This window comes from Acartia tonsa, chromosome 3, assembly GCF_053477335.1.
Source record: "Acartia tonsa isolate MP-2025a chromosome 3, ASM5347733v1, whole genome shotgun sequence".
Lineage (NCBI taxonomy): Eukaryota > Metazoa > Arthropoda > Copepoda > Calanoida > Acartiidae > Acartia > Acartia tonsa.
The window spans coordinates 1978242-2004201 of NC_137262.1; the positions used below are offsets into that span (position 1 = coordinate 1978242).

The window sequence follows — 25960 nt, forward strand, 5'->3', positions numbered from 1 at the left end:
TATAATTCACTTTGTCTGTCCGTCAGTCAGTCAGTCCGTCCGTCCGCCAGTCCGTCCGTAACGCTATGGGGGAAATGGGATTTACTCAGCTCCTATAAAAGATAGAATGCTGAATTTTTTTACAACATTACCATCATTAAGGAGCACAATTAACTATAAAACATCAATGTCGGTCGGACGGCTTTTTAGCAGGTTTAGGCTATTTTTTAATTTTCAACATTTTTCCCCCATATTTTTGAAGGTCCGATTTTAATTTTTTTCAGTTAAATATATCAAAATTAACTTTTCCGTCGTTTGGAGAAAACAACAATGACGGTCAGACTGCCTTTTTGCAGGTTTTTGGCTATTTTTATATTTTTTACATTTTCCGCCATATCTTTGGTGTTTATGGTCCGATTTTCAAATTTTTTTCGGTTATATATATTAAAATTAAATTTCCCGTCGTTTGAAGTAAACGACTATGAAGGTCAGCCTACCTTTTTGCAGGTTTTTGGCTATTTTATATTATTTACATTTCCCCCCATATCTTTGATGTTTTAGTCCGATTTTTTGAAATTTTTTCAGTTATAGATATCAAAATTAAATTTCCCGTCGTTTGAAGAAAACAACAATGACGGTCAGTCCCATCCACGAATTTTTGTGCTTCGCTACTTATGGATGTTGTCATCCTTGTTTGTAATAGCAAAACTAATGCAATGAAAATATCAGTAGTAGTTTTTCGCGTGCTTTACTTTAGGTCATATATTTTAAATTCTAAAATAGCAAAGTATGTAATAATGAGGATGCCTGCATAGTGAGTGTTAATATTGAACTGATGTTGACGGACATACTTGTTATAGAATAGCAAGGCTACTAGAAAAGATAGGCATACAGTTTATAAATATTTTTGTATGGGCAATGGCAAGTATTCTCAAAACTATGTATTCAATCAGCAGAATAGTAATTTTTTAAAATTCCTATTTGCTTTCTTTAAATTATCTGAAAATGTATCTTTTATTATTTGTTTTTCAGAATAACTATTACCCCTCCCTGAAAATGGCACGCCCCTCCCAATTTCGTGTGTCATATCAACAATTATCCCTTTTACAGGAAGATGCCTTTTTTATCGGTCAGCTGAATTCTTGTTTCCGATTGTGTACATAGCACCCTCGTCCTATCTCATTATTTACTACTATCCAGCTAAAAAAGCTTCAAACTTCCAAAAAAAAATCAAAAATTTTAATGTATAATGTATAAATCGTTTTTACATTATATCGCTTTTGCCTTTGATCGGAGTAGCTGAAAATAGCCTTTGCAATAGTTGGGTTATCTGTTGTACAACCTCGGAAATTAGGCAAGAAATGAGTAATCACTTTTCAGTTGATCTTTTTATCTGTCTCTTTGTCTCGATACATTAGACCATATGATGTTTAGACTTAAATAAAGTAACGAAATCCCACTTTTTTGGGCTTTACTCAAAAATCACCTATCATAGAAAAAGATATTGTGGGCATGGTGTTTTAGACTTATTGTAAGTTTTTTTTCTGCTTGTTAAGTTCTGCTACTCAATGCTTTTATGGATATTTTCATCCTTGATTGTTAGATATTATAAGGTGCTTTAATTTTCACAATTACATTTTTCTTGATAGATAAATACTTGCTCCTTCAAGTGTAAACTGTCCTTGTTGAAATTTAAGATAGTGGTAGATAAGAGCAGGGATCTAAAGGGATAAGACAATGGCCGATAAATTTATGTACATCCCCCATGATGATACACAAAATTACCCCATTTTTAGATTACAGTCAATGCTTGAAACGTTTGGACACTCATCGTAATAAACCAACCAATATTAAAATTACACTAACAAGAAAACTTTATTTAAAACATTGAGGACTAGTCTAATAAACAGCCCAATGTCCCCTCCCTCCCTGAGATAAGAATGTGTTTTTACTACTTGATAAAAATTAGTCATATTAGTAGAAATTAGTACTTGAGCAAGCTACTAACTTTCATATTTAGATTAGTAAAGTGATATTGTTTTTATGTAGTCGAGTGTTCTTATAAGATGAATAAAAATAATCTTACTATTAATTAAGTGCAATATAGTTAACTCAAGTGAAAGTGTTTTACAAATCCAACATGAAAAACTTTGGATCTACCAAGTGTACGTGGTTTAATGCCATTTGCTAATTGGATCGTGCTAAAATTTTTCATTTACAAACATGGAAAAACTGATTTTGATGCTAAACTTATAACTTTTGGAAAGAATTTAGCTAAGCAAATCATATAGTGTGAGAAATATAGGAACACGTAGATTCTCAAAAATGGAAATTCAATTAAGATAGTTTGAATAGCTAATACCAAAAACAAAACATTTGTTTTGGTTTTGGACTGTCTAAAGCTCATTTACATAAAACTAACCATCAAAACTAAAACCATCAATTTTTATTGTATCTTTTTCATAAGACCTTTCTTGAGTTCTAAACATATAAATAAGAATTAAAATTATCTTTTTCATGTTACATTTTTCAAGGATTTAAATGAATTAGACAGTAGGCGATAATTTGGTGTACATGCCCAATGAGTATGACGATACCTAAAATAACTCCTTTTGTAGATTATGATTAGTGGTTGAAACGCTTGGACACTCAACTCAATGGACAAATCAATAAAAATTCAATAAAAGTCCCCAAAGTTGTTAATCCAACGAATAGAAAACATTATTATAAATCTTTGGGGACTAGTATAATAAACAGCTAATTGTCCCCTCCCATATCCCTTTATCAAAATGTATATTCTTTATATATTTATACAATAGAAAATGCAATTTTTGTCAGAATATATTCTTTTCAAACTGTTGTAAGATTTTCAATGTTTAGTATGTTGATACAAAAATACTGTATTTAACAATTAGTAAATAGCAAAATTTTTAGCACTTTTACTTTTTTTAACTTTATTTGTTATGCTTCTTAGGTACTGACATAATATTTTTATATTTTGTTTAAAATCAACGCAGAAATAAGCCAAGAAAGTATTCTTCAAAAGTTTATTTTTATTTGATTGGAAATAGCTGTCTTGAATTGTTATAAATCTCACAGATTGTAGAAACTTTTTTGAATAGGTTTTCGAAGATTTTGTGTTTGAATGTTAGTCACAACCACCCACCTACCACATTCACACACAAACAAACACACACATACACACACACACATCACTAAAATATACCAACCCATAGACAACTTCTATCTATCAACGAATCTAACTATAGGTATAATACAAAGTAGCTTGATGTCTGTCCGTCTGTCTGAAGCTTAAGATCTCGGTCACAGAACCGATAGGATTCTACTCTTCAGGGAATGTATCTACTGGTCCTGTTTTTTTAGGCAGTTTATTTAAAATATGGTAGTCGCATTACCAGAGGTACTTAACTATTTTTGCATAAATTACCTCTTGGGGCATAGCCCCTAGCCTCTAGTTACATTATATAATACAACATTAAAAGTAAAGATTTTTCATAGCCTCAAAGGAGAGTTTTTGGGGAGATGTACCCAACATACTTGAAATTTTGATTTCTATTCTCAAAGTTAGGAATAAAAGAAGGATGACATCATCCCTCAAAACAAGCTTAACAAATATGATAGTCAGACAAACAAACATATTGTAAGACTTGATCATATAGATGAATAGCTTATAACATTATACTTAAAGGTCAAAGAAATCCATATTCCAAAATCAAATAAAAATATCACATAAAACAATTTTTTGTAGTTTTACTCATAGAATTGCTACTCTTTCTAAATTGTTGTTACAGGAATGATCAATGATCATGCCAAGTTTAAAATCGATAGGAAAATTCTAACTTGCTGAAATTAATGATAATCAATATCCGTTAAATACGTAAAGACAGACCCCAAGTGTAGTAATAAACAGTGTTTCGGAGCCGGAGCCGGGAGCAGCAACATTTTTGGTGTAGCCGGAGCCGGATCCGGAGCCGTATTTTTCGTTAAAAACGGCTCCGGCTCTGGATTAGCTAAAAATGATTTTTTAAAGTAATATTATAATTTGGCAACGGTCTATTTCCATATAATAAACTGAAAAACTATTGTTACTTAACAAATAGACACACATCCTTCTACTTTTATATAGCTTTAATCAAATAAAAGCAAAAAAATTTTAAGGTAGGAGCCGGAGCTGGAGCTGGAGCCGGAGCCGCATCAAAATTATACGGCTCCGACACCCTGGTAATAAAGTTTATAATAACATATGCTATGGCAAAAATGTTATTAGCGAATATTTTACAGTTTTGCCAATGTTATTGAACGACATAAGAATGTTTTATGTTTTTACAATTCAACCAAAAATCTTCATCCCATATAATTACTGAAAATAAAGTAAAAGGGTTTTAAATTTATTGTTTCTTTAATAGTGGGATTGTACAGGGAGTAAGGGAGGGGACAATGGGCAATTAATTCAATTTAAGAGTATTTGCTGAAAGACCTTGAAATCCAGATTAATCCAGCAAATATGGAGGAAATTTTAAAGGGAGAGTTAATACAATACAGAAAACAATAAAATAAGAAGAAAGTTTCAAGAAAAAAGCATTCATTTGAAAGTTATATTACCAGCACATCAGGCTGACATAACCATTATGTAATTAATAACTAGAAAAATCTCCCTGGAACCCATTCAACCCCTAGCCCCATAACCCAAAATTTAATTTGATTCTTAGATTATTTATTAAACAAATATCACAATAAAGTCTTTACCTATGAAATGATATTTTCTGGAGAGAAAAAAAATTGTTAAAACCAGCCACATCATAACAAATTAAGTTTATTGATACTTGTCTGCAATATTCAAAATTAACAAACGAGTTAGCGGCATTCTGTGCGCTAGTACCCAAAGTCAGTCAGAAACTGCTAAATTCTTGCACATTCCCTTTAAGCCAGTACCCAAAGTCTGAGACTCCTAAAAATTGAATATTCGATCCATTGTCCCCTCCCTTACTCCCCTGGGGATTGTAGCTCTTTTTGTCTTTCTGTCGCCTAGCGGTCTGTCTTAAATTTAATGATTACTGCAGAATTTAGATTTACTTTGCTTAAGTATAAATTAGGCTTTTCACATTTCTAGTAAAGATTAGTAAAGATCTTTCAAGCATTTACTGTTCTACTTCTTACTTTATTCTGTATAAGTTTAACTGGCCCTGTTAATTAAATATAATTTCAAATTTTCATACCTCGCCAATAATGAATATTCTATTCTTTAGTTTCAAGGTTCTTTAATAGAATTTCTAACTGCATTGTATGGACACTAAAATGTTTTATTAAATTGTCAACTTTTCTAGCAAAGATTTTTTTCAGTATATGTACACTAAAGAAGAAAAAGCATTTGAAAACAATACTATGTTTTTTTATCCAGAGTAGTAGACAAGACATTAGTGGTTGATGTAAATAAAACCTATAAAAATACATTAATATTTTAATTTAGTGGCAGAATTTTACACGCACATATTAGGATGGTGGGAGGGGGGATAATATCGTCATCAGTTGTCCTATTCAAGGTTCAATTTTAATTATAATTACAATGTTGTATAAGTTTTAATACTATGCAAATATTGAAGTTAAATCTTGACTGCCAGTTTTCTACAGTTCAAACTTTTATTTTTCTCAACTTTTTAGTTTGCTCATCTATTATTAAAAAGTTTGGTCAAAATGTTATTTTTTAACTCTTTCAGTTTTTTATTTTGTGCTTTTTTTTAGTAGTGAAGCTACTCTATAATTCACTTTGTCTGTCCGACCGTAACGCTATTAGGTAAAATATGATTTTCTCGGATGCTGGTAAAGGTAGAAAGCTAAAATGAGGTACCAATGAGCTTTCAGTTTATGATTTACATTATTTGTCGGTCTATCGGCCAGGCTTCAAAATACATTTACTTATAAAGGCTATTATATGATTATCAATGATTTTTTGTCATTTCGCTTTTTTTCGTGAACACTTAACGTCTACTCTACAACTCACTTTGTCTGTTTGTCCATCTATATTTTTGCTTTGTTACTTATGGATGCTGTCATCCTTGTTAAGAAAATAAAACTTGAAACATTTATTTAGAAATCTTTTACAAAGAGGAGAAATATTACGTTTGTCTATGAATTTAAATAAATCTTAAATAACAAATAAATATTAAGTATTAATTATAAAAAAAAGCATCTTTGAATACACCCAAATTAAATATAATGTCATGAAATGAAAATACAAAACCGTGGTGAATTCGCAAAAGAAACTATTCTTTTCATCTATCAATTTTCAAAAGGATTCCTAACTTGACGTAAAAGGCAAGAACACCCAAGGTATGCAATATTTTTACATTAATGTATTCTTTTATATAAATAACAGGCTGTGTGTCTGTCTGTTTATAACTATTTTTGGGGTGGGTACCACCACCCTCCGAAAAGAAATCTCCCCCAGGAAAAATGTAACCATCTCAAAAAAATGTTTTTCCTTAAACTAAAAATGAAAATGGGGGTTGGGTAACTAACCCCCCTCCCCTTACCCTAAGTACCCCTAGAGGCCTCTAGAGACGTAAACGCTAGTGTTATAGAACAAGACAGTCAACTATTTGTTATTGATGATTTCAAAATAATTTTTATAAAGCAAAGATAAAGAGACATTTCATGGTTTTAGAGTAAATAAGTAAAATTAGATTATTTTGCTAAAAAATATTAGCGGATTTTTGCAGTCTTTGTAACATTACCATTTATAATATGTTGCTAAAATATTAAAGGGGAACTTTTAAAGGGTAGGACCTAAAGGTGGTACGGGGTAAGATATGGAAATTCTCGTTTGGTATTTTTGGTCAACTCTAATTTTATATATTATATATGTGTTTGTAGATATATTCATGGATTAAGGAATAGGTCAAATTTGAAAAAGGGAGGAGTAGATTGCGGTAAAAATCCGTAAAGGTGTGAGTTTTAAGGCTTTAAAATAGTAGTAGAACGATAATATTCACTATTTATGTGTATTTCTGATTGAAAAGAACTATAGATAATTTTTAAAAAAGTTAACATAAATTTTTATCGTTCTAACAAAGAAGTGATTATTTTTCTAACGATTAATGTCTTGACTTGAGTTTTCTATTATGGCTTCGAAACCGATTAATATCCGCTGGATTAAAACCGGTTCTTAGTTATACTGAAAAATCATGTATAGCATTGAATCACAGACTACTTTCTACGAATATTAAAATAAAAATCATAAAATTAAAACCAGTTTTGTTCCCTCTTCACCTAAAACCTAAGACGGGCCAGTATTCCAATCCTTATATTCCAGACAACCAATGTATTTTTAGAAATATGTCTTGCCATAAGTTGATGCAAAATTAGAAGATTTTGCAACTTAAAAAGGAACAGTATAATCTACGTGTATTTTACTAATGAAATTCTTATTTCTTGAATTGTTTAGATATTTTGAAAAAATCGAATACAGACAATTCATGGATTTAATATTTGTTTAACCAACAGATCTATAGTATAGATGTATATACAGACAACTACCTCCCTTCACTTTTCAAAGACCTCTTTCGTCTGCTTCTAAATTATTTTCTGCTACTTGGCTGTGTTGATATAAGCGACACATTGGTTGATTTTCATTGACCTAATAGAAAGGTTGCACAAGGTGGTTGCGATTGGGAGATACAGTTGTTACCCTTTCTCCCTCTAGTGTTTTACTCTAATGGTTAACCTATTATTTAAATGTGCAATTTGTGGTAAAAGTCATAATAGTTCAATTTAAAGAGTTGTGTTTTATTATTGGCTAAGAAGTCCCTTCGTTATGATTTATTGTAACATTTCTGATAAAGTAGCAATCAAGTATCTTATGATTACTTCACTTTTTAAGTTAATTTAGTTAATAACATTTTGCTTCTGTATCTACGTAAAAGTCAACATTTTAAAAATCTTAACTCTTTTTTTTACATGGTTGCTCAAGTAAGATTTTGACAGTCCTTAAGATTTAGTTGTATTTTTTATGATAAGTTTGAAGTATCAAGGAAATCTTTTTTGGTATTATAATAGTTAGAACTCAAACCAAAGGTACAAAAATGGTATTAACACATTCTGAATGCAGTAACGTCCTTGTTTTGGGTAGCATGTTAGTCAGAACTTTATACAATTTTCAAACCGTTTTTGAATACATTATGAAGAGTTTATGGCAGGGTTTATATCATCTTTATCAACGGATTAAGTAGTAAATGATAAACTGTGAATCCTTATAAGGACCACCAGCGATGGACCAATAGTAGACATTAATTGGTTTTACATTTATGGTTGCTGCTTTTTCTACGTGATGATAAAATAGATATTACCATTACCTCGTAAGGGCAGGATTCTCCTTTGATTTAAGTGATCATCTAGAGAATCCAGAACATCATCCATGTGTAATGGGATGCGATAAACTAACACCCATGGATATTAGGTTATGTAACATCCATCAGATAACCATCCCTTAGATTGCACAACCTTTGTCTGAAAAGTCATAACTGCATGGTAGTGAGTTGCGCCTGTTTATTGGCCAAGGCATTCCCCCTACTCCTACTATTTATGTCGCGCACCAGACATAGCAGCAGCAGGGATCATTTTATTGTATTTAGTTATGACGCGTTGTCGGCCCGAGATTCGAACCTATCACCTCCCTGGCGACGAGCGCGGGTTTAATAAATAGATATTACTTATCGTTATGTCCATTTATACATTACATTTATTGAATATGGAAAACTGAAGTCTTGTGTAAATTGATAATCTTTGGTTGCTGTGTGTCTTGTAAACATTATTATCCTTGTTATGTACAAGTTTAGATAACACATTTCAATAAATTAAAACATTGAAACCAACTCTTGTTCTTTTAAGAAGTTTTACATTGAGATGATAAAACAAGGCTGATATACCAACCGTAAATAGCGAAGCATAAAAAAAATGATTGATTGCGCAAACGGACAAAGTGAGTTTTTAAAAAAATTTCAGTTGTTTATCTTCAATTGCAGCCTAGAAAATCACATTTTCTCATAGCTTATTACGGACTGAATAACTTACGGACGGACAAAGTGAAAAGTGAATTATAGAGTAACTTCGCTACGGATGACAAAACGGACGGACAAAATGAATTATAGAGTAGCTTCGCCAATAAAACTACAAAACCATCCAGTAACCAGTTTTTCTTATGAGTGGGTTTTAAATTGAATATTTTTTTAACTTGGATGTAAAAATATTGAAAAGCACAGCTACTCGGTAATTCCACAATTATGTTAAACTTATTTTTCAACTTTACAATAGCTTTAAGTCATATAGGAAGGAGACATTGGGCTGTTTATTACACTAGTCCCCAAAGTTTTATAATAAAGTTTTCTTATTCGTGTTCTTAACAACCTTGGGAACTTTTATTTGTTGATTAATTTAGTTGAATGTCCAATGGTTCAATCACAAATTGCAATCAAAACAGAAGTGGTAATTTGTGTATTATCGAGGATGTTGTACATCAATTTATCAGCCATTGTCTTATCCCTTTAGATCCTAGGTTTAGGTGAATAGAGGAAGTGAAGGGTACTTGGTGGAAGAAAAGCAATGGTGGGTGTGGCTTTCAATTCATAACAAGGACGATAAGGTTCGATTCCAAGGGTTATTTAGCTTAAATTGTATATTTGTAAGTTGAGGAAGGAAGGCTGTAAGTGTGTATACTAAATAGAAACAAAATTTCAGTATTAACTAATTTAAGGCTTTGACAAAGGAGAGGTAGGTTTCTAAAATCCGTAAAGGTTATGTGTTATAAGTTAAAAACAGTAGTAGAACGATAAAAATTTATGTTAACTTATAAAAAATTTTTTGTCTATAGTTCTTTTCAATAAGAAAAACACATATTTAATGAATATTATCGTTCTACTACTATTTTTAAGCCTTAAAACACACACTTTTACGGATTTTACCCGAAACCTACCTCTCCCTTATTTCTTTTTGTTTTTAGTAAAATAATTTGTATACTTCCAGTGTCATAAAGTTGCATGCATAGGGTTCTGCCAGGGGGTGTAAACTTTATTTACATTGACACTACCCCTTGGCTGTTTTAAAGGGTGTTAACATCCGCAGAGAGGATGGATCTCTACGGGAGTGTATCTAATCCCCCCCCCCCCCCCTATTTAATTTTAGTTGCAGGATGGTTTTATATTAAAGGCACAATATAAAAGCTAGAAATGGATCTTGTCAGTTTTTAAAATCTTTTGGATTTTTCCAGTTTAGCTAAGAGCCTACGGGAACATATTCTAAATATGTTTATTTGTAAAAGGACAGATTTTTAAATACAACCAAAGATATGAGGAAACAAGATATCATAATTGTTCAATTTTTACAAAGAAGAAATTTTGGGTATAGTCCCTTTAGTAACATCGCACCTTGTGGGGCAATTCTTCGTATTTTTCACAGTAGCTTTTCTCCTATTTCTAGCCCCTGCGGGGGGCTCTAACCCTGCGGGGCTAATTACCTAACCCTGTGGGGCAATCACCTAACCCAATATAACCTAACGTAAACTAAAATAACTTATACAAAGACATTTTAAAAATACGACGAATCGCCCCTTATGGGGCAATGCTACGAAAGTGACTATTCCGAAATATTGTATTTGAATATTTTCCTCTCCGATGAATCACAGACAATTAAAATTGAAAAGAATTGTCAGGGAAAGGCATAAGGATCCATTAATATGTTTTCAGTGGAATCCAGAGCTGGATCTTTAAATCATTTTAGTGGTGAGCCAGATCAGGGTGACCCGAATTTCAGCTAATCACAGCGTGGCATTTAATAAAATGCTGTGCTCTCATTGATGGAAAGTTGGTTCACCCCGATCTGGCTCACCACTAAAATGATTTAAAGATCCAGCTCTGGGATCTTAAGGGATAAGACATAGGATAGTTTGATTTACAACACTAATGATGATAAACAAAATTTCCACTTCTGTATATTTCAATTATTGGTCAAACACTCAATTTGATGAACCATCCAATTAAAATCACCAAAGTTTTTAAGTTTCTTGAGTGTAATTAACAGCCCTATGCCACCCCCCCCCTTCCTGGTAGAATCCATAACTTTTGAGCATGGAGAACCAACAACCCCAGACCCACTCCATAAATCAAACATAAAAATAAAGTAAAAAGGGAGGAAGCAAGCGAGGGTAGGTGCTTTTATTACAAAATTAAGGATTGGACTTTGAATATTTTTTTCAGTAACATTATCCCTGTTTATAAGTATTGCATAATATTTAAGTAGGATGCAACAATCCAATTCACAGGATAACCAATTAAACATGCGTAGCTTCTCCATTATGTTTAGTAGGCATGCTCTCGCACTAACTTATTATTTTCATTAACCATATTTCATATAGGATTTGTTAGCATTTATCGTATTTAAGGAAGATGAAAGAAACGAAATATTTTCTTTTTACTGTTAAAATTTATGTTCTTACTTTATTTCTAAACTAGCGGCTTCGCCCCTAGCCTCTAGGGGCTTTGCCTCTAGAGGTTTGATCAAACAAATTTTTCGTAATTTAGATTTTTTTAAAAATCTTTTTTAAAAAATTTTCTTTAGAGGGGGGAGGAAATTTTTTTTATGGGGGGGGTAGTCGACCTCACTATTTTAATTTTAGTTTTAAGAAGAAAAAAAAAATTTTGGGAGGGGGGTTGGTTGGGGATGTCCCCCCCCCCCCCAAGAAAATAGTTATAAACCTTCCTGGGACCTATGAGAAGCTACCCTGTTAAGGAGAACCCGATCGGTTCAGCGTAGCGAGATCCTTCGTTACAGACACACAAACAGACAGACATCGTACTACTTTGTATTATAGATTTGAATTCAAAAGTTAATTTCTAAAGGAACGTATGATTATGCCTGCCACATTTTTCCTTGGCAAATTCGATATTATGATGTTGTTTACTGATAGTTGACCTATGTTGCATATATATAAAATTATCAAATTATCACTGTACCGTGAACATATTTGCATATTATTTTTTTACCGCATTTTTATATTTCTTTAACTGTCAAATTAATATGTTCATCTCAAAACAGATTTTAATCGTAGAGGAAAAGAGGGATAAAATTATTTCTCGTATTCATTCGAATCCGGTGGATAGGAACCGGTTCTCATCCATACGAAAAAACTATGTCTAGCATCGTATTATATCCAACTTTCTACGATTATAAAAAAGTACAATCATAAGATTAAAACCAGTTTTTTAGCCGGTGCCTTCTGCACCTCGCGATCGGGGCTAATAAACTAGCTTTAATCTCATAATTGTACATTCTATATCCGCGGAAAGCCGTTTATAATACGATGCGAGAAATAACTATTATATCACACCCTTTCCTCCCAAATGTATTATTCTTGAGCTTTATATACACACCTTGGAGGGATGATCATTTATCGCTTTTTGTCCAATTCCTGTATCTTGTTAATTTGTTAAAGGGAGGAGTAGGTTGCGCTAAAATTCCGTTAAGGTTGTGAGTTTTAAGCTAAAAACAGTAGTTGAACGATAAAAATGTATGTTAATTTTTTTTTTTAGATTTGTCTACCTATAGTTTTTTTTCAATAAGAAATACACATATTTAATGAATATTATCGTTCTACTACTATTTTTAAGCCTTGAAACTCACACCTTTACGGATTTTTTGCGCAACCTACTCCTCCCTTTTTAACTGTACGCAAAAGGGTGTATTAGGAAAGGTAAATTCGATGATAGATCTCACATTGCTTAAAATGTTATTTTGGAATTTCCTTCTTTGGCCTAATTCTTAAATCTGCTGCAGTCAAATTTTGATGATTTTAATTGAGATTTAGTAATTTTCAGCATGGTTTCGAACTCGTTTTATACCCACTGGATTAGAACCGGTACTGAGCCATATGAAAAATCATGTATCGCATCGTATATTAGACAATTTTCTTCTGATAATAAAAGAAAGATAATAAAATATTACCAATTTTGTTTGGGTCTTTTTCATTTTACTATTCCCGGAGAAATGTCTATAATCCTTATGAACAAATCGGGATCTCCTTAACAGGGTAGCTCTTTCACAGGTCCTGTGAAGGTTTATAACTATTTTGGGGGAGGATACCATCACCCTCCCAAGAGAAATCACAAAAAAATCTGTTTTTTTTTTTACTTTTCTCGATTTTACGTGGAGAGTTCAACGCTACATTGATATACATCAACGCAACAAAAAACATTTAAAGTGCCACTAGAGGCCTCTAGGAGCGTAGCCGCTTGTACTACGCTAAAGTGAATATTATAGTTTATTTCCCTATCTCTATATTCCTGAAATACTTATTTAGTATCATTTGTTAAGATTTTACGATTATTTTGCTTCTTTTAATTATGGGCTCACCATTTTAATTTTGATTACTATCAATTAAGAAATTGTTAAATATTTTAATTTTTAATAACTGAAAGGATTTATTGTATATATTATTTTGTATAAAATTAAGGTGTATTAAAGAGAAAATTTAAACTAGATACACCCCTGTGTTTTAGTTCTTTGTCAGGGATATAGAAATACATGAAATTTCTATAAAACAGAAATTATCGTTTTTAAATCATGTGTTGCAAGAACGTCCAAGCCTACTTTTTTTTAAGGATTAAGATGATGGGGGTTAATCTAATGTATTTTAAAAATTTTCAATGGGACAAAAAATATGTTGTCAGGGGTAAAAAGAGGGGTTTCAAAGTTTGAGGGGTGTGTTGTATTTTTCTTCTAATGATAGGTTTATTCATAAAATTATATATATAACTACTTAGTTAGTTAATCTAATAAGAATAGCAATTACTTGAATATTGTTGTTGATAAAGTATAGATTCGTTTAGTTATGACGCATTGAAAAAAATACATTTCCATACAATTACATAATTTTTAAAGCTATGTATGAAAATTTGTCTTTAGAATAAGGTGTTAATTAATATTAATTTATTTAAAAAATCTATATTTTTTTAATGTTTAATAAATCTTCATAATGAAACGACCCTTTAAAATGCCACTTTATAATATGACTAGCGGCTACGCCCCTAGAGGCCTCTAAATGTTTTTTTTTTCAAATATGTCTATGTTGCATTGATGTATATGATGCGTTGAACTCTCTACGAAAAATTGAGAATAGTAAAAAAAAATTCTTGGGTGGGTGGTGGTACCCTCCCTAAAATAGTTATAAACCTTCCCAGGACATTTGAGAAGATACCCTGTAAAGGAGAACCCGATAGGCTTAGAGGTTAGGGAGATCCTTCGGTACAAACATACAAACACATGAACATCCTGTTACTTTTTTATAAGGATTTGCAATAACTTTTATTAATTTATCAATTCTCGTCTGATGTATATTTATCTGTCCCTCTATCCCGAGATATTTACGCCCACCTTTTGCTTGCATACCATTTTCAGAAAACACACACACACACCTGTGCAACCACGCACTATAAACCTATGCACGGTGCTCGGACAATACAACCATTAGTTAGCGTAGCAAATACAAAAAAATTGATAAGATTTAGACAGTTAATGCTATGCTATTAGAAATGTACTTGATCTGTCTTGGTTTATCCCAAAATGTTAAAGTAATTAAATGTTTGTCTGTGCGTTTATCTGTTCTGATGGGTTTCCCTAACCGCTGGTTTGATATAGTTCTCATTTCGTTTTGAAGTTTTCTATAGGCCCTGGAAATGTTTATAACTATATCTGGAGGCGTTACCTCCACCCTCCTAAGTAAAATCATCCGCTGAAAACCTCTTCCCTCCCCTCAAAATAACTATTTTATTTTTACTTTTTCTTTCTAAAGATAAAATATAAAGTTGAGGGTCCTCCCTCCCTTCTATTAAGTGTCCCTATCGAGGCGTAGACGGTAGTTATAGATACTAGGGGTTGATTTGTTTTATTTCATTTGCCTTAAAAGGAAATTTTACCAATCATCAAATAATGTGAACCTATGAGTTTTCTTAAAGTATTTATTGCATTACTGTGTAACATTTTACTGTACTTTTATCTTGTTATGACTCATAGATTTAACCTTTTTTGAAAACTATTTCTTTTGTTGTAATTAAAAATTTTGGCTATTTTGAACATTTGCAATTTTGTGGGACCATTGGTAAGCTGCACACCGGGCTTAGTTTGTGAAAAGATTTTAGTTTCCAAATATCTTCTTAAAGGAGTGGAACAATTTTGTGCTTTCTATTTTTTTTCATTCAGATTGATAATACTTCTGGTGTTTGGAATAGTGATTGTGTAGAACAGTTAATTATAATGATAGTTTTATACAGAAGTGACATTTTAGTTATAAAATTACCAATATCAATGCTTCAAGAACAAATTTGTCCATTAAAAGAGCAGCAACAGAAAGTTAAAATATCTAAACATTAAAAAGATGATTATTTCATATTTCTTGTAATTAGAACCAAATTGAAGTGTTTTGGAAAAAGGTTTTTTACTATGGCTACCATATAAAATCAATGTATAAATGGCACTTAGACTTCGAATTTCGATCTGAAATTTTGCATCACGAAACCTATCTCGACATAATACTATTTGTTGCTCTTAAACGTTTTCAAACGGTTCTAGCCGGTAGTTGCTGGTACTAGAAATCTAAAAATGTTTTTTTTTGTATCATTTCACATGATTAAAGCAAAAATATGTTTCAAAAAGTTGATTCCTACGTAATTTATGACAGATTTGCCCTAAAAATAGCCAAAAAACGGCTAAACGGCTGAGCCGTTAGCTGTTACTTTTTCAACTTTTTGTTTGATTTAGGGAAAATAGACCTATCAAGGATTATTCATGCAGAATTTTAGATCGAAATTCGAATTCTAAGTGCCATTTATACATTGATTACGAGATGGTTGCATTAACCCCCCCCCCCCCCCCTTTATAATGATTAAAGTTTTTTTTGTCTGAAGCTTAAGATTCCTCAAACTATTGAACTGATGTGAGTTCTTCATTTAAAGGGGGCCTCACATAGATCCCGTGTGGTTCTAGGCTATTTTATTTTTAATTTAAAGTCTCGTGCTGTTTTCATGCTATTTTTCTGCCCTTCCCTTTGACGAATTCAGAAACCCTAGATTCTAGAGGCGCAACTGCTAGTAAACTTTATTGCATTATTGAAACAACACATTATTAAGTTATATTTTAAACACTTAAGTAATGGATATACAATACATAGGATATATTGATAGGCCAAAATTTGTTGTCAATTTAGTTTGCCAATATGGACTTCATTCGTTAGTTAGTTCATCCAGTAGGAGGGGAGAGAATGAGGGTAAAGGGGTTGGATGGAATATATCGTTATTTTAGCCAGCTCCGAGCATCACTTTATCTGAGTACATGAAAATCTGATGCAATATCCTAGTAATAATATATCCATTATTGTGAACGCAGAAGTAAATCATCGTCAAGTGAAACTATTATCAAATGTGTTACTTTTTGCACGCAAAATTTTCTGAAAACGAAGCTTTTCTGCACTTAAGTATTGTACGTTTAAATATCATTTCTAACAGCAAACGGGGTTTTAAGTTAGAGAAATATCCAAATTGTGATTCTTTGAAGCTAGATATCTCTTAAATGTACTCGGCTTGAACTTTTTTAGCAAAGCCTTTTTTAGTATTATGCGGTTTTTAAGATATTTTGGCTTGGGACTTTGAACCCTTTATTGCTAGAGGTGAATTTTTTTTCTCATTAAATATGAGGTTTTTTGGATTATTATATTATTTTCATATGATTATGAAACTTACAAGACAAAACGATGGATGTTGTCATCCTTGTTATATTTTGCACATTTTTACTAAATATTATATACTACTGATATATTTAACATTCATGAAGTATTAAGAGAGACAAATATTCATAAAACAAAATTGTAAACAGATGATATTCTTAGTGAAGATTCCTATGCCTTGTGGGCATATATCCTAACATTGTTTTGTTCGTTTTTCTGTCGTCCATGCTTCAAAAACTAATTTTTTTATTTTATAAAGGTATATTCTTTGATTCCTAGCATATTCTCTATTTCTCTTTTATGACAACTAATTAATTAAATAACTGCTCTATAACTTACTTTGTCCGTTTGACAATCCATTGTTTTTTATGCTTTTTTACTTATGGATGTTGTCATCCTTGTTGCTTTGTTAGATGCAGGGAAAAGAGAATGTGATTCTAACAAACAATTCTAAAGGAAAATTTTCTCCCAACCCCCTTGCCCTTTTTCTCCCCTTCTTACCCACCCCTCTTTAGTTAAATGAAAAAACAAGATATACCCCCACTTTACTTCCAAAGGTTTCGTAATTTTTTTTTTGTAGAATTGATTGTTAGAATAGCTAGGCCTGGCATAGTTAGAAGAAAGGAAAGTTTTGTTATTTATTTATTTATTATGTATTGATTTGAATGTTATTATTTGGCTCAGGGTTACAAGGATAGTTAAATCTTATTTGGAAAATTCTGTTGGAGGGGGTGGGGGTAAAGAACCAGCATTTTTTTAAAACTAGTGGCTACGCCCCTAGAGGCCTCTAGTGACACTTTTTTGTGATTTCTCTTGGGAGGGTAGTGGTACCCTTCCCCTAAATAGTTATGAACCTTCCCGGGACCTATGAGAAGCTACCCGGTTAAAGAGAACCCGATCGGTTCAGTGGTTAGCGAGATTCTTCGCTACAGACAAAAAAAGCTTACTACTTTATATAACAGGATTTACTCTTATTTCTCCTTTGTTTACTACACATATAGGGGGGAAGAAGGGGATGAAGATTTATTTACCGAACAGAAGTTTACCTGTGTTAACTTATTGTGGGATGTAAGAGTTGTAGATTTATTTCACCTTCATTGTTCCTTCCCTACCTGTATAATATCAATGACGTGAATCCTTGTAATATTAAAAGCAATGATATTGGATTTTGATCATGAATAAGATATAATACATACTTTCATGTTTGATATTGAAGCTACTCTATAATATGCAAATTGGAGTGTTAGACTATTATTTTCTTAGCCTCTTGGAGTTGGAGTGAACCCAACCCCCATTTTCAATTTAGGTTTCAAAAGAAAAACTAAAAATAATGGGGGAGGGGGGGGGGGTATTTTTTTCTAGGGGCGAGGGAAGTTGTTATAAACATTCAATGGACCATTGAGAAGCTACATTGTAAAGAAGAAACATATCGGTTTAGCGGTTAACGATATCTTCGGTACAGACACACAGACAGAGTGATATCCTTTTACTTTTATATAAGGATATAAATGTCTATTTTCAATGTTTTAATCCTATTAAAAGTGTTTATTTAAAGACATTACTGATTATATCTAAAACCTATTTGAAAAAGTGCACTCAAAACACCTTGAGGGCAATTATGATTAATAAACGGAAATAATCCAAGGCACTCCCAATTTAATCTATAAAAATACCGGATCTACTGCAGTTCACGGTAAAATATTGCTGGTAAGCAATATTTCCAAAAATCTATGAATTTTAAAGGCTGCTAGCTGCCAAACGGCTGAACGTACAGATCATACCCGCACACCATTTTAAGCGGCATAAGAAGGCCTACAAATAATCTGGAATAGCCAAGATCTAACTATGCACAGGGAAAGCTTCACTGAAGAATAAACGCGTAAAATAGGTCTTTTTCGCGTATTTCTCTGCACTGCGAGATAATTATGCATTATTGATTTATGGCTATTCCAGATTATTTGTAGGCCTTCTTATGCCGCTCAAAACAATGTGCGGGCATGATCTGTACACTCAGCCGTTTGGCAGCTAGCAGCCTTTAAAATCCATAGAATTTTGGAAATATTGCTTACCACCAATATTTTACCGTGAACTGCAGTAGATCCAAAATTCCTAATGACTAAAACTGTTTTTATTAATGAAATATATTACACATCAAATATTTATTAAAGCTGCACCTTAGCCTCTAAGAGGAATTTCTTATCCCCTTCGGTCATAAATAGGTACAGAAATGTTAAAAAATAAATATCCAACTAGAATTCATGATAGGGGTAGGCTACTATAAAATAGGAACATTGTTCTGGAACTTCCGCCGTTTGCAAGATCTTAAGGAACACATGAATAGACTGTCTTCCTATATCTTTAATATTTGAATATTTGTTTTGATTTATATTTTTAATGATAGTAAATAAAAATAAAATGATTGTTATCAAAGTAAACATTGATACCATAATTAAGTTATGTTTTGTTATTGTTTGAATTGCACTCTTTACTCTCAAATATTTTTTATAATTCACTTTGTCCGTCCGTCCGTCTATCTATCAGTACGTAACGCTATGTGGGAAATTGGATTTATTTTGTTTAATTTAGGGCAACTGTTCTTTAATTGGGGTATGTTTTTCCATAAGTCGGTTTCAACGTCTAATAAATATTTACAGAAGGGGTAATTTTGTATATCATCATTTATGATGTACATTAATTTATCAGCCATTGTCTTATCCCTTAAGATCCCTGACGTTTCGTTCATACCAACTGACGGACAGACAAATAAAACTAAAGAGTAGCCATGCCATTTTGAAAATCTATAAATCATAAAATCTGACATGACGATTAATGTTTTCAAAATGAATATATGTATAGCATGTTTTGATATTAAACAGGTGTATCTAAACTAGATTATTAGTCATATTATTTTAGTTATATTCATAAATAAAGTGCATAATTGCATATTAAAGGTGTTTCTTTCGTACAGCTGAAAAATATTAGATAAAATGATTTTTTATGAGTTTAGCCCGTTGTTTTCCAAGTTTTATTATTTGACTTAATAATTTTAATGATCATATAATTATACTATTAGTCTGATTTTTGGAATGATTCATAGGACAACAAAGTATAATGTTATAAAGGAAACATCTCTATGATTCAGTTTTAAAAATTTTAGTTTGTCCCTAAACAGAATTGTATTTAAACAATTTCACAACAAATTTACATACAACTTTTTATAGACCTATAAATTGATATTCTACTTAGGTAATAATTGTGACACACAAGTGTTTAAGTTTGTTTGTCCTAGCTTCTGTTTTTAAAGCTTCGTTTCTATGGATGTTGTCATCCTTGTTATTACTGTGTTTTGATATCATTTTATATTAAATATTTGTATTTAATTTAATTTCAATATTATCTTATCCTAAATCCCGCCCTTCCTGTTTATATGTTATTATTTGTATCATTAATTCTACTAATTATTGTTCTCTTAATCTCCTATTCTTATAAAAGGATTATTTTGTCTCTCATATGTGCAATAAGGTACATACAGATTTTTTTAAAGCGAAGCTTTTCTATAATTAGGGTAGGTCCGTCCGTCCGTAACGGATAGCTTTTTTCGTTAATTTATGCATTTTAGAATTGTTCTATCGATTTCAAACTTTGCATGGTGATTCCTTTAGTAGTTAGGTACGATTTAGAAAGCGTAGCAACTCTATAATCATTACCAAAATGTCCGTACGTTCATTTTAAACATGTTGATTTTTTTTTTTTTTTTTTTGAAGGAGTGGAGAATTTAAAATAGCATTCACTTTATTTACTAGAATACATTCATTGACTCAGGGAGGTCGGGGACATTGGGTTATTACACTAGTCCCCAAAGTTTTATAATAACGTTTTCATATTCGTTTGCCCAACAACTTTTGGGATTTTTATTGAAATTTGATTGGTTGGTTCATTAAGTTGAGTGTCCAAAAGTTTCAACTTCTAATTGTAAAGTAGAGAAGGGATAGTTTTGTGTATCATCATTGAGAAGGTACATTAAATTATTGGCAATTGTCTTATCCCTTTAGATCGTATGTCCGAACGTTAAGGTCTCATTATTCCTCCTTTTGCGCATTTTGATTGAAAGCAATCGATAAAATATGCACCGTGCTGTCATTTGATGTACTTAAATCAAGTACATATAGAAAGTCATAAGTACATAAACTCTAATAAACACTGAAAGGGTACAATATTCTGTTAAACTATAAACTAGCTCTAGAAGGGCAGAGGATGCTCGGGAAATATCTGAAAACCAACCAAAAATATATATAAAGCTTCCCTTAGAAGTACAACTAATTTGGACCAGCATTTTTCATTGTCTTTGGCCGTTTTGTAACGCTTATTGTTATCAACAAAGAAACCAGAGAAATTTTCTTTGACTGGAGAAAAATTTCGAAGCAATATTAGGGTGTAAATGGAGGGTGTCAATTTGTCAAATCCCCCCTTATTGAAATTTGGTTTCGCACCTTTCTGGTGAATTGTTGTGCACGTAAATTTTCTTGTCGTATCTCTATCAATGTTAGTGGTAATAGCAATCTAAAATCGCCAAAAGGATTTACACTAAATGTCTATTTAATCCTTTAATGGAGGCTTCTTCCTATCTACATATAAACAAGTTCGACAACATCCATTAAAACACATGGTATGACAAACGAACATTTACACTTGCAGAGATGCAGAACTTAATAATTAGAATATTAAGTTTGCAAGTCTAAACAAAATTTTATATGAACTTGCCTCAAAATTACGAAAATACAGGATTCTGTTTAAGGACAAATCTAAAATATGTGCCTAATTAACGAAAAGAGCTATATGTCACGTACGGAAGGACGGACGGATGTAGATACCCTAATCACAGAAAATCTTCGTTTTTAATAAGGATGATACCAACTATAAATTATATGTAACACAGCAAAGATTTTCTATCAAATCCTATAATAGAGGCGTCTTCCAATCACACATAAACAAGGATGACACCTACTATAAATAATATGTAGCGCAGCAAAGATGTCTTTTTAATCCTATAATAGAGGCTTCTTCCTATCTACACATAAACAAGGATGATACCTACTATAAATAATATGTAGCGCAGCAAAGATGTCTTTTTAATCCTATAATCATGGCTTTTTCCTATATATGTACACATAAACAAGGATGAAATAATAGCGCAGCAAAGATTTTCAATTTAATCCTTCTTACTTCAATATAAACAAGGATAAATAAGTTTGTAAGTAAAGTAACAATAAACAGTCCACAGTAAAAAAAAGGATTAGAATCATCCATTGAAAAATATATACATATTGTATTAACTTTAAGTGATAAGATAATGAACTATAATACCTATTATGATTTACAAAAGATCCATAGATCAAAATTGGTGAAAAAGTTTTGACTATGTACTTTGTACTAACCAATCAATTTATGATACTATTTTTTGTTTTGTTTGTTAAACCAACATTTGAGAATATGTGATTTTTAAATGTGTGGAACAGTTATATTCAAATGGCTATTATCCTTCTCTCCCTAAATAATTTTAGAGCAGCCACGATCTTTTGAAAACGTACCCCTATCCCCAGCGTGGCGGAGCCGTTTAATTTTGGTGCGGCTCCAGCTCCGGCTCCGGCTCCGACCTAAAATCAAGAAAAACTCGACATATTTTTTCCCCCCATAAAAAATATTTTTAATTTTTGACTTTTTAAGGTTTTTAAAGTTAAATTTTTGATAAAAATGCCATGGACTTGAAAAACTTAAAAAGGGCATTTGCACATGACAAAACAGAGTTACCAAATTATAATTTATAAAAAAAATCTATTTATCTAGTCCGGAGCCGGAGCCGTTTTTAACGTAAATTACGGCTCCGGCTCCAGCAAAATATGACGGCTCCCGGCTCTGGCTCAGCAACGCTGCTATCCACTCACTACCCGTTCATTGTTCATACCTTATTGTTAGGAAAATTAAAATTCTAAAGAAATATTCCACTTAAAAAATGCTTTTACACACACACTCACACATACATACACACACATACACACACACATACACACACACACACATTTAAAATACTTGTTATAAAATCCTTCCTTTTCATATTTTTAACACGGAAAAATGAGCTTAAAGGGAATATCCAAACGATTAGTTTATCAAAGGGGGCGGGGGGGGGGGGGGGGGGGGGTTAATGCAACCATCTCGTAATCAATGTATAAATGGCACTTAGAATTCGAATTTCGATCTGAAATTTTGCATGAGTAATTCTTGGTAGGTCTATTTTCCCTAAATCGAACAAAAAGTTGGAAAAGTAACGGCTAACAGCCGTTACTTTTCCAACTTTAAAAACTTCGGCACCCCGGGGCTAAAAAAACTAGTTTTTATCTCATAATTGTACATTCTATATCCGCGTAAAGCCGTTTATAATACGATGCGAGAAATAACTATTTTTTCATTTCAGAATGAGTATCCATACATCTGTCCCATTTGCAAGAAATCTTTCAAAGCAAAGGTTAGTCAACTTTTATTAGTAGTAGCGAGGCTATTATACAATTAGGCTTCTCTGTATGTTGGTCAAGATTATCTTGGTCAATATTTAACTGGCCAAAAAGTTCAGTGGTATAACGGATTCTAGATTACTCTTTAGTCGGAAAAAGATTATATACTCCAGTAAAACTTCGAAACCGATTAGAATCCGCTGGATTAGAACCGGTTCGTAGCCTTACTGAAAATTATGTATAGCATCGTATTACAGACAGTTATCCATGAATATTAAAATAATAATCATATGATTAGTACCTTTTTTATTAACTAGGACCACTGGGCTAACAAAATGGTTTTAATCTTATAGTTTTCTATTTTGATATCCGCGAAAAGCTGTCTCTAAGACGATGTAATGAATAACTTAACTATTTTCTTATCCATATTGTTTGACGACTAGTCAAAATTTTTCCTGCATCTTATTAAAATTAAATTTAACAGAAAGATATTTTTGGTTTAAAGGGGGGGGGGCGAAAGTGACACTTTTTGAAACCAAAACTAAAAGTCAAAGGAACTCAACTAAAAAAAGGGTTACAGGTCTGACATTTTGCATGGCAGTTGCTTTATAGGGGTACAATATGGAACTGTGAAAAAACGGCGGCGCAACCGCCGAGAAAAGGCAACAAAAATTACGGCGGGAAACGGCGGTTTTCGGCGGTTGCGCCGCCGTTTCTTCACAGTTCCATATTGTACCCCTATAAAGCAACTGCCATGCAAAATCTCAGACCTGTAACCCTTTTTTTAGTTCAGTTCCTTTGTTGACTCTTAGTTTTGGTTTCAAAAAGTGTCACTTTCGCCCCCCCCCCCCCCCTTTCTTATTTAATTAAGTTTAATCAAGTTTACTTTTGAAACCCCATGAATTTCAAAATTAATCTTATTAACTTTGTTAATCAAAAGTTTTTGAAGAATTAGTCTCAGAAACTTCTGAGGTTCTTTAGATGTTAATTAAATTGTTGTACATTTTGATTTTAATATTTTTCCTCGTATTCATTCGAATCTGGTGGATAGGAACCGGTTCTCATCCATACGAAAAAACTATGTCTAGCATCGTATTATATCCAGTTTTCTACGAATATAGAAATGTATAGTCATAAAATTAAAACTAGTTTTTATAGCCGGTGCCTTCAGCACCTCGGGGCTAAAAAAACTAGTTTTAATCTTGTAATTGTACATTCTATATCCGCGGAAAGCTGTTTATAATACGATACGAGAAATAATTATTTTTAAATTAACCTTTCTAAATACATAGAAAAAAAATTAATTAATTTTTTGTCGTTAAAAAGCTTTTAAAACTTACTTCAATTCTACGATCTTTTTATTTATAATACGACTATTTTTGATATTTTATTGCGATATTTTCAAACTGTTAAAATGGATATAGATTACGTGGATATTTTGACAGGGGAATTTTATCGTCAATTTAGGTTGCTAATATAGTCCTCATATACTTTCCTTTATGTTTAGGGGAGGGGAATGGGGTAAAGTTGTAAGGATAGCCTATTATATTGGCCAGCTGAGAGAAACATTTTATTAGGGTATGTAAGAAGTCCAAAAGGGGGGGTAAGGTGGGGATTACCCCCCCAAACGAATTTGGGGGTGCCCAAATTTTTTTTCATTTTACCCCCCCATTTAAAATTTACCTTACCCGGGGGGCGCCGTAGGCACCCCCAACAATTTAGGAGGGGATATTTACCCCCCCCCCAAAATAATAAATCTAACAAAAAAAAATGTTGCGCGCTTCGCGCGCATTTTTAATACTAAATATTTAATCAAATTTAAATTACCCCCCCAAAAAAATTTTACCCCAGGGGTAAATTTAAGAGGGAGTAAAAAAAATTTGCGCCCCCTCAAAAACGAGTTACCCCCCCCCCTCAAAAAATTCCCCCCCCCCCCAAAAAAAAAAAGCTTAGACGCCACTGTATGTAAGAATCTTTTCAAATATCCACGAATTCAATATCCATTATGACTGTATAGTCAAAATTTTTATATTTTTAGAGTTCCTGTGTGTCCCATATCAAGGGACATAAATCCTCCAGAATCAATGCAGATGATGTTACTGCTGGTCAGGACAGTCTTGAAGGAGAGGAGATCAGTGTTTCAATCAAGTATGACAATTCAACCAACAAAGGTAGGTTTATGCCTAAATTGAATAGGGAGTTTTAAGGTTACGAGATATAAGATTAAGCAATAGTACTTAAAGGATCTTAAGGAACAAGGATGACAACATCCATAAAGGCGAAGCACTGAAACGGTAGGACAAACGGACATTAACACTTTTATACTTTCAGAACTGAATAATCAGAATACAAATGTATAAGAGTCGAAGCAAAATTGTAAGTAAATTTCTTGAAAAACTGCGTGATACAGGATAATAATTATGAACATACTTACATTTTTAGGACTTGTTTATAGAGTTGCTTCGCTTATAACATTATACTTTGTTGTCCCAGGAATCGATATACTAAAAATCATATCAATCAAATGATTAGATCACATAAAAATTTATTGTTAAAAAAGTAAAAAAAATCGACATGTTTAAAATGGACGCACGGATATTCTGGTAATGATTATAGAGTTGCTATGTACCTAACTACTAAAGGAATCACCATGCAAAGTTTGATATCTATAGGACAATTCTAACATGCCTAAATT

The 25960-nt window shown here is 32.3% G+C and overlaps 1 protein-coding gene across 1 annotated transcript in view; it reads left to right on the top strand.

The window, feature by feature from the left end:
* Nucleotides 1-25960, top strand: part of LOC145312951 (uncharacterized) — an 89255-nt gene that overhangs the window by 61813 nt on the left and 1482 nt on the right. Inside the window, exons 28-29 of the mRNA XM_080152162.1 lie at nucleotides 23229-23279; nucleotides 25304-25436. Of these exons, the coding sequence (XP_080008288.1) occupies nucleotides 23229-23279; nucleotides 25304-25436 (184 nt within the window). The remainder of the gene's footprint in view (nucleotides 1-23228; nucleotides 23280-25303; nucleotides 25437-25960) is intronic.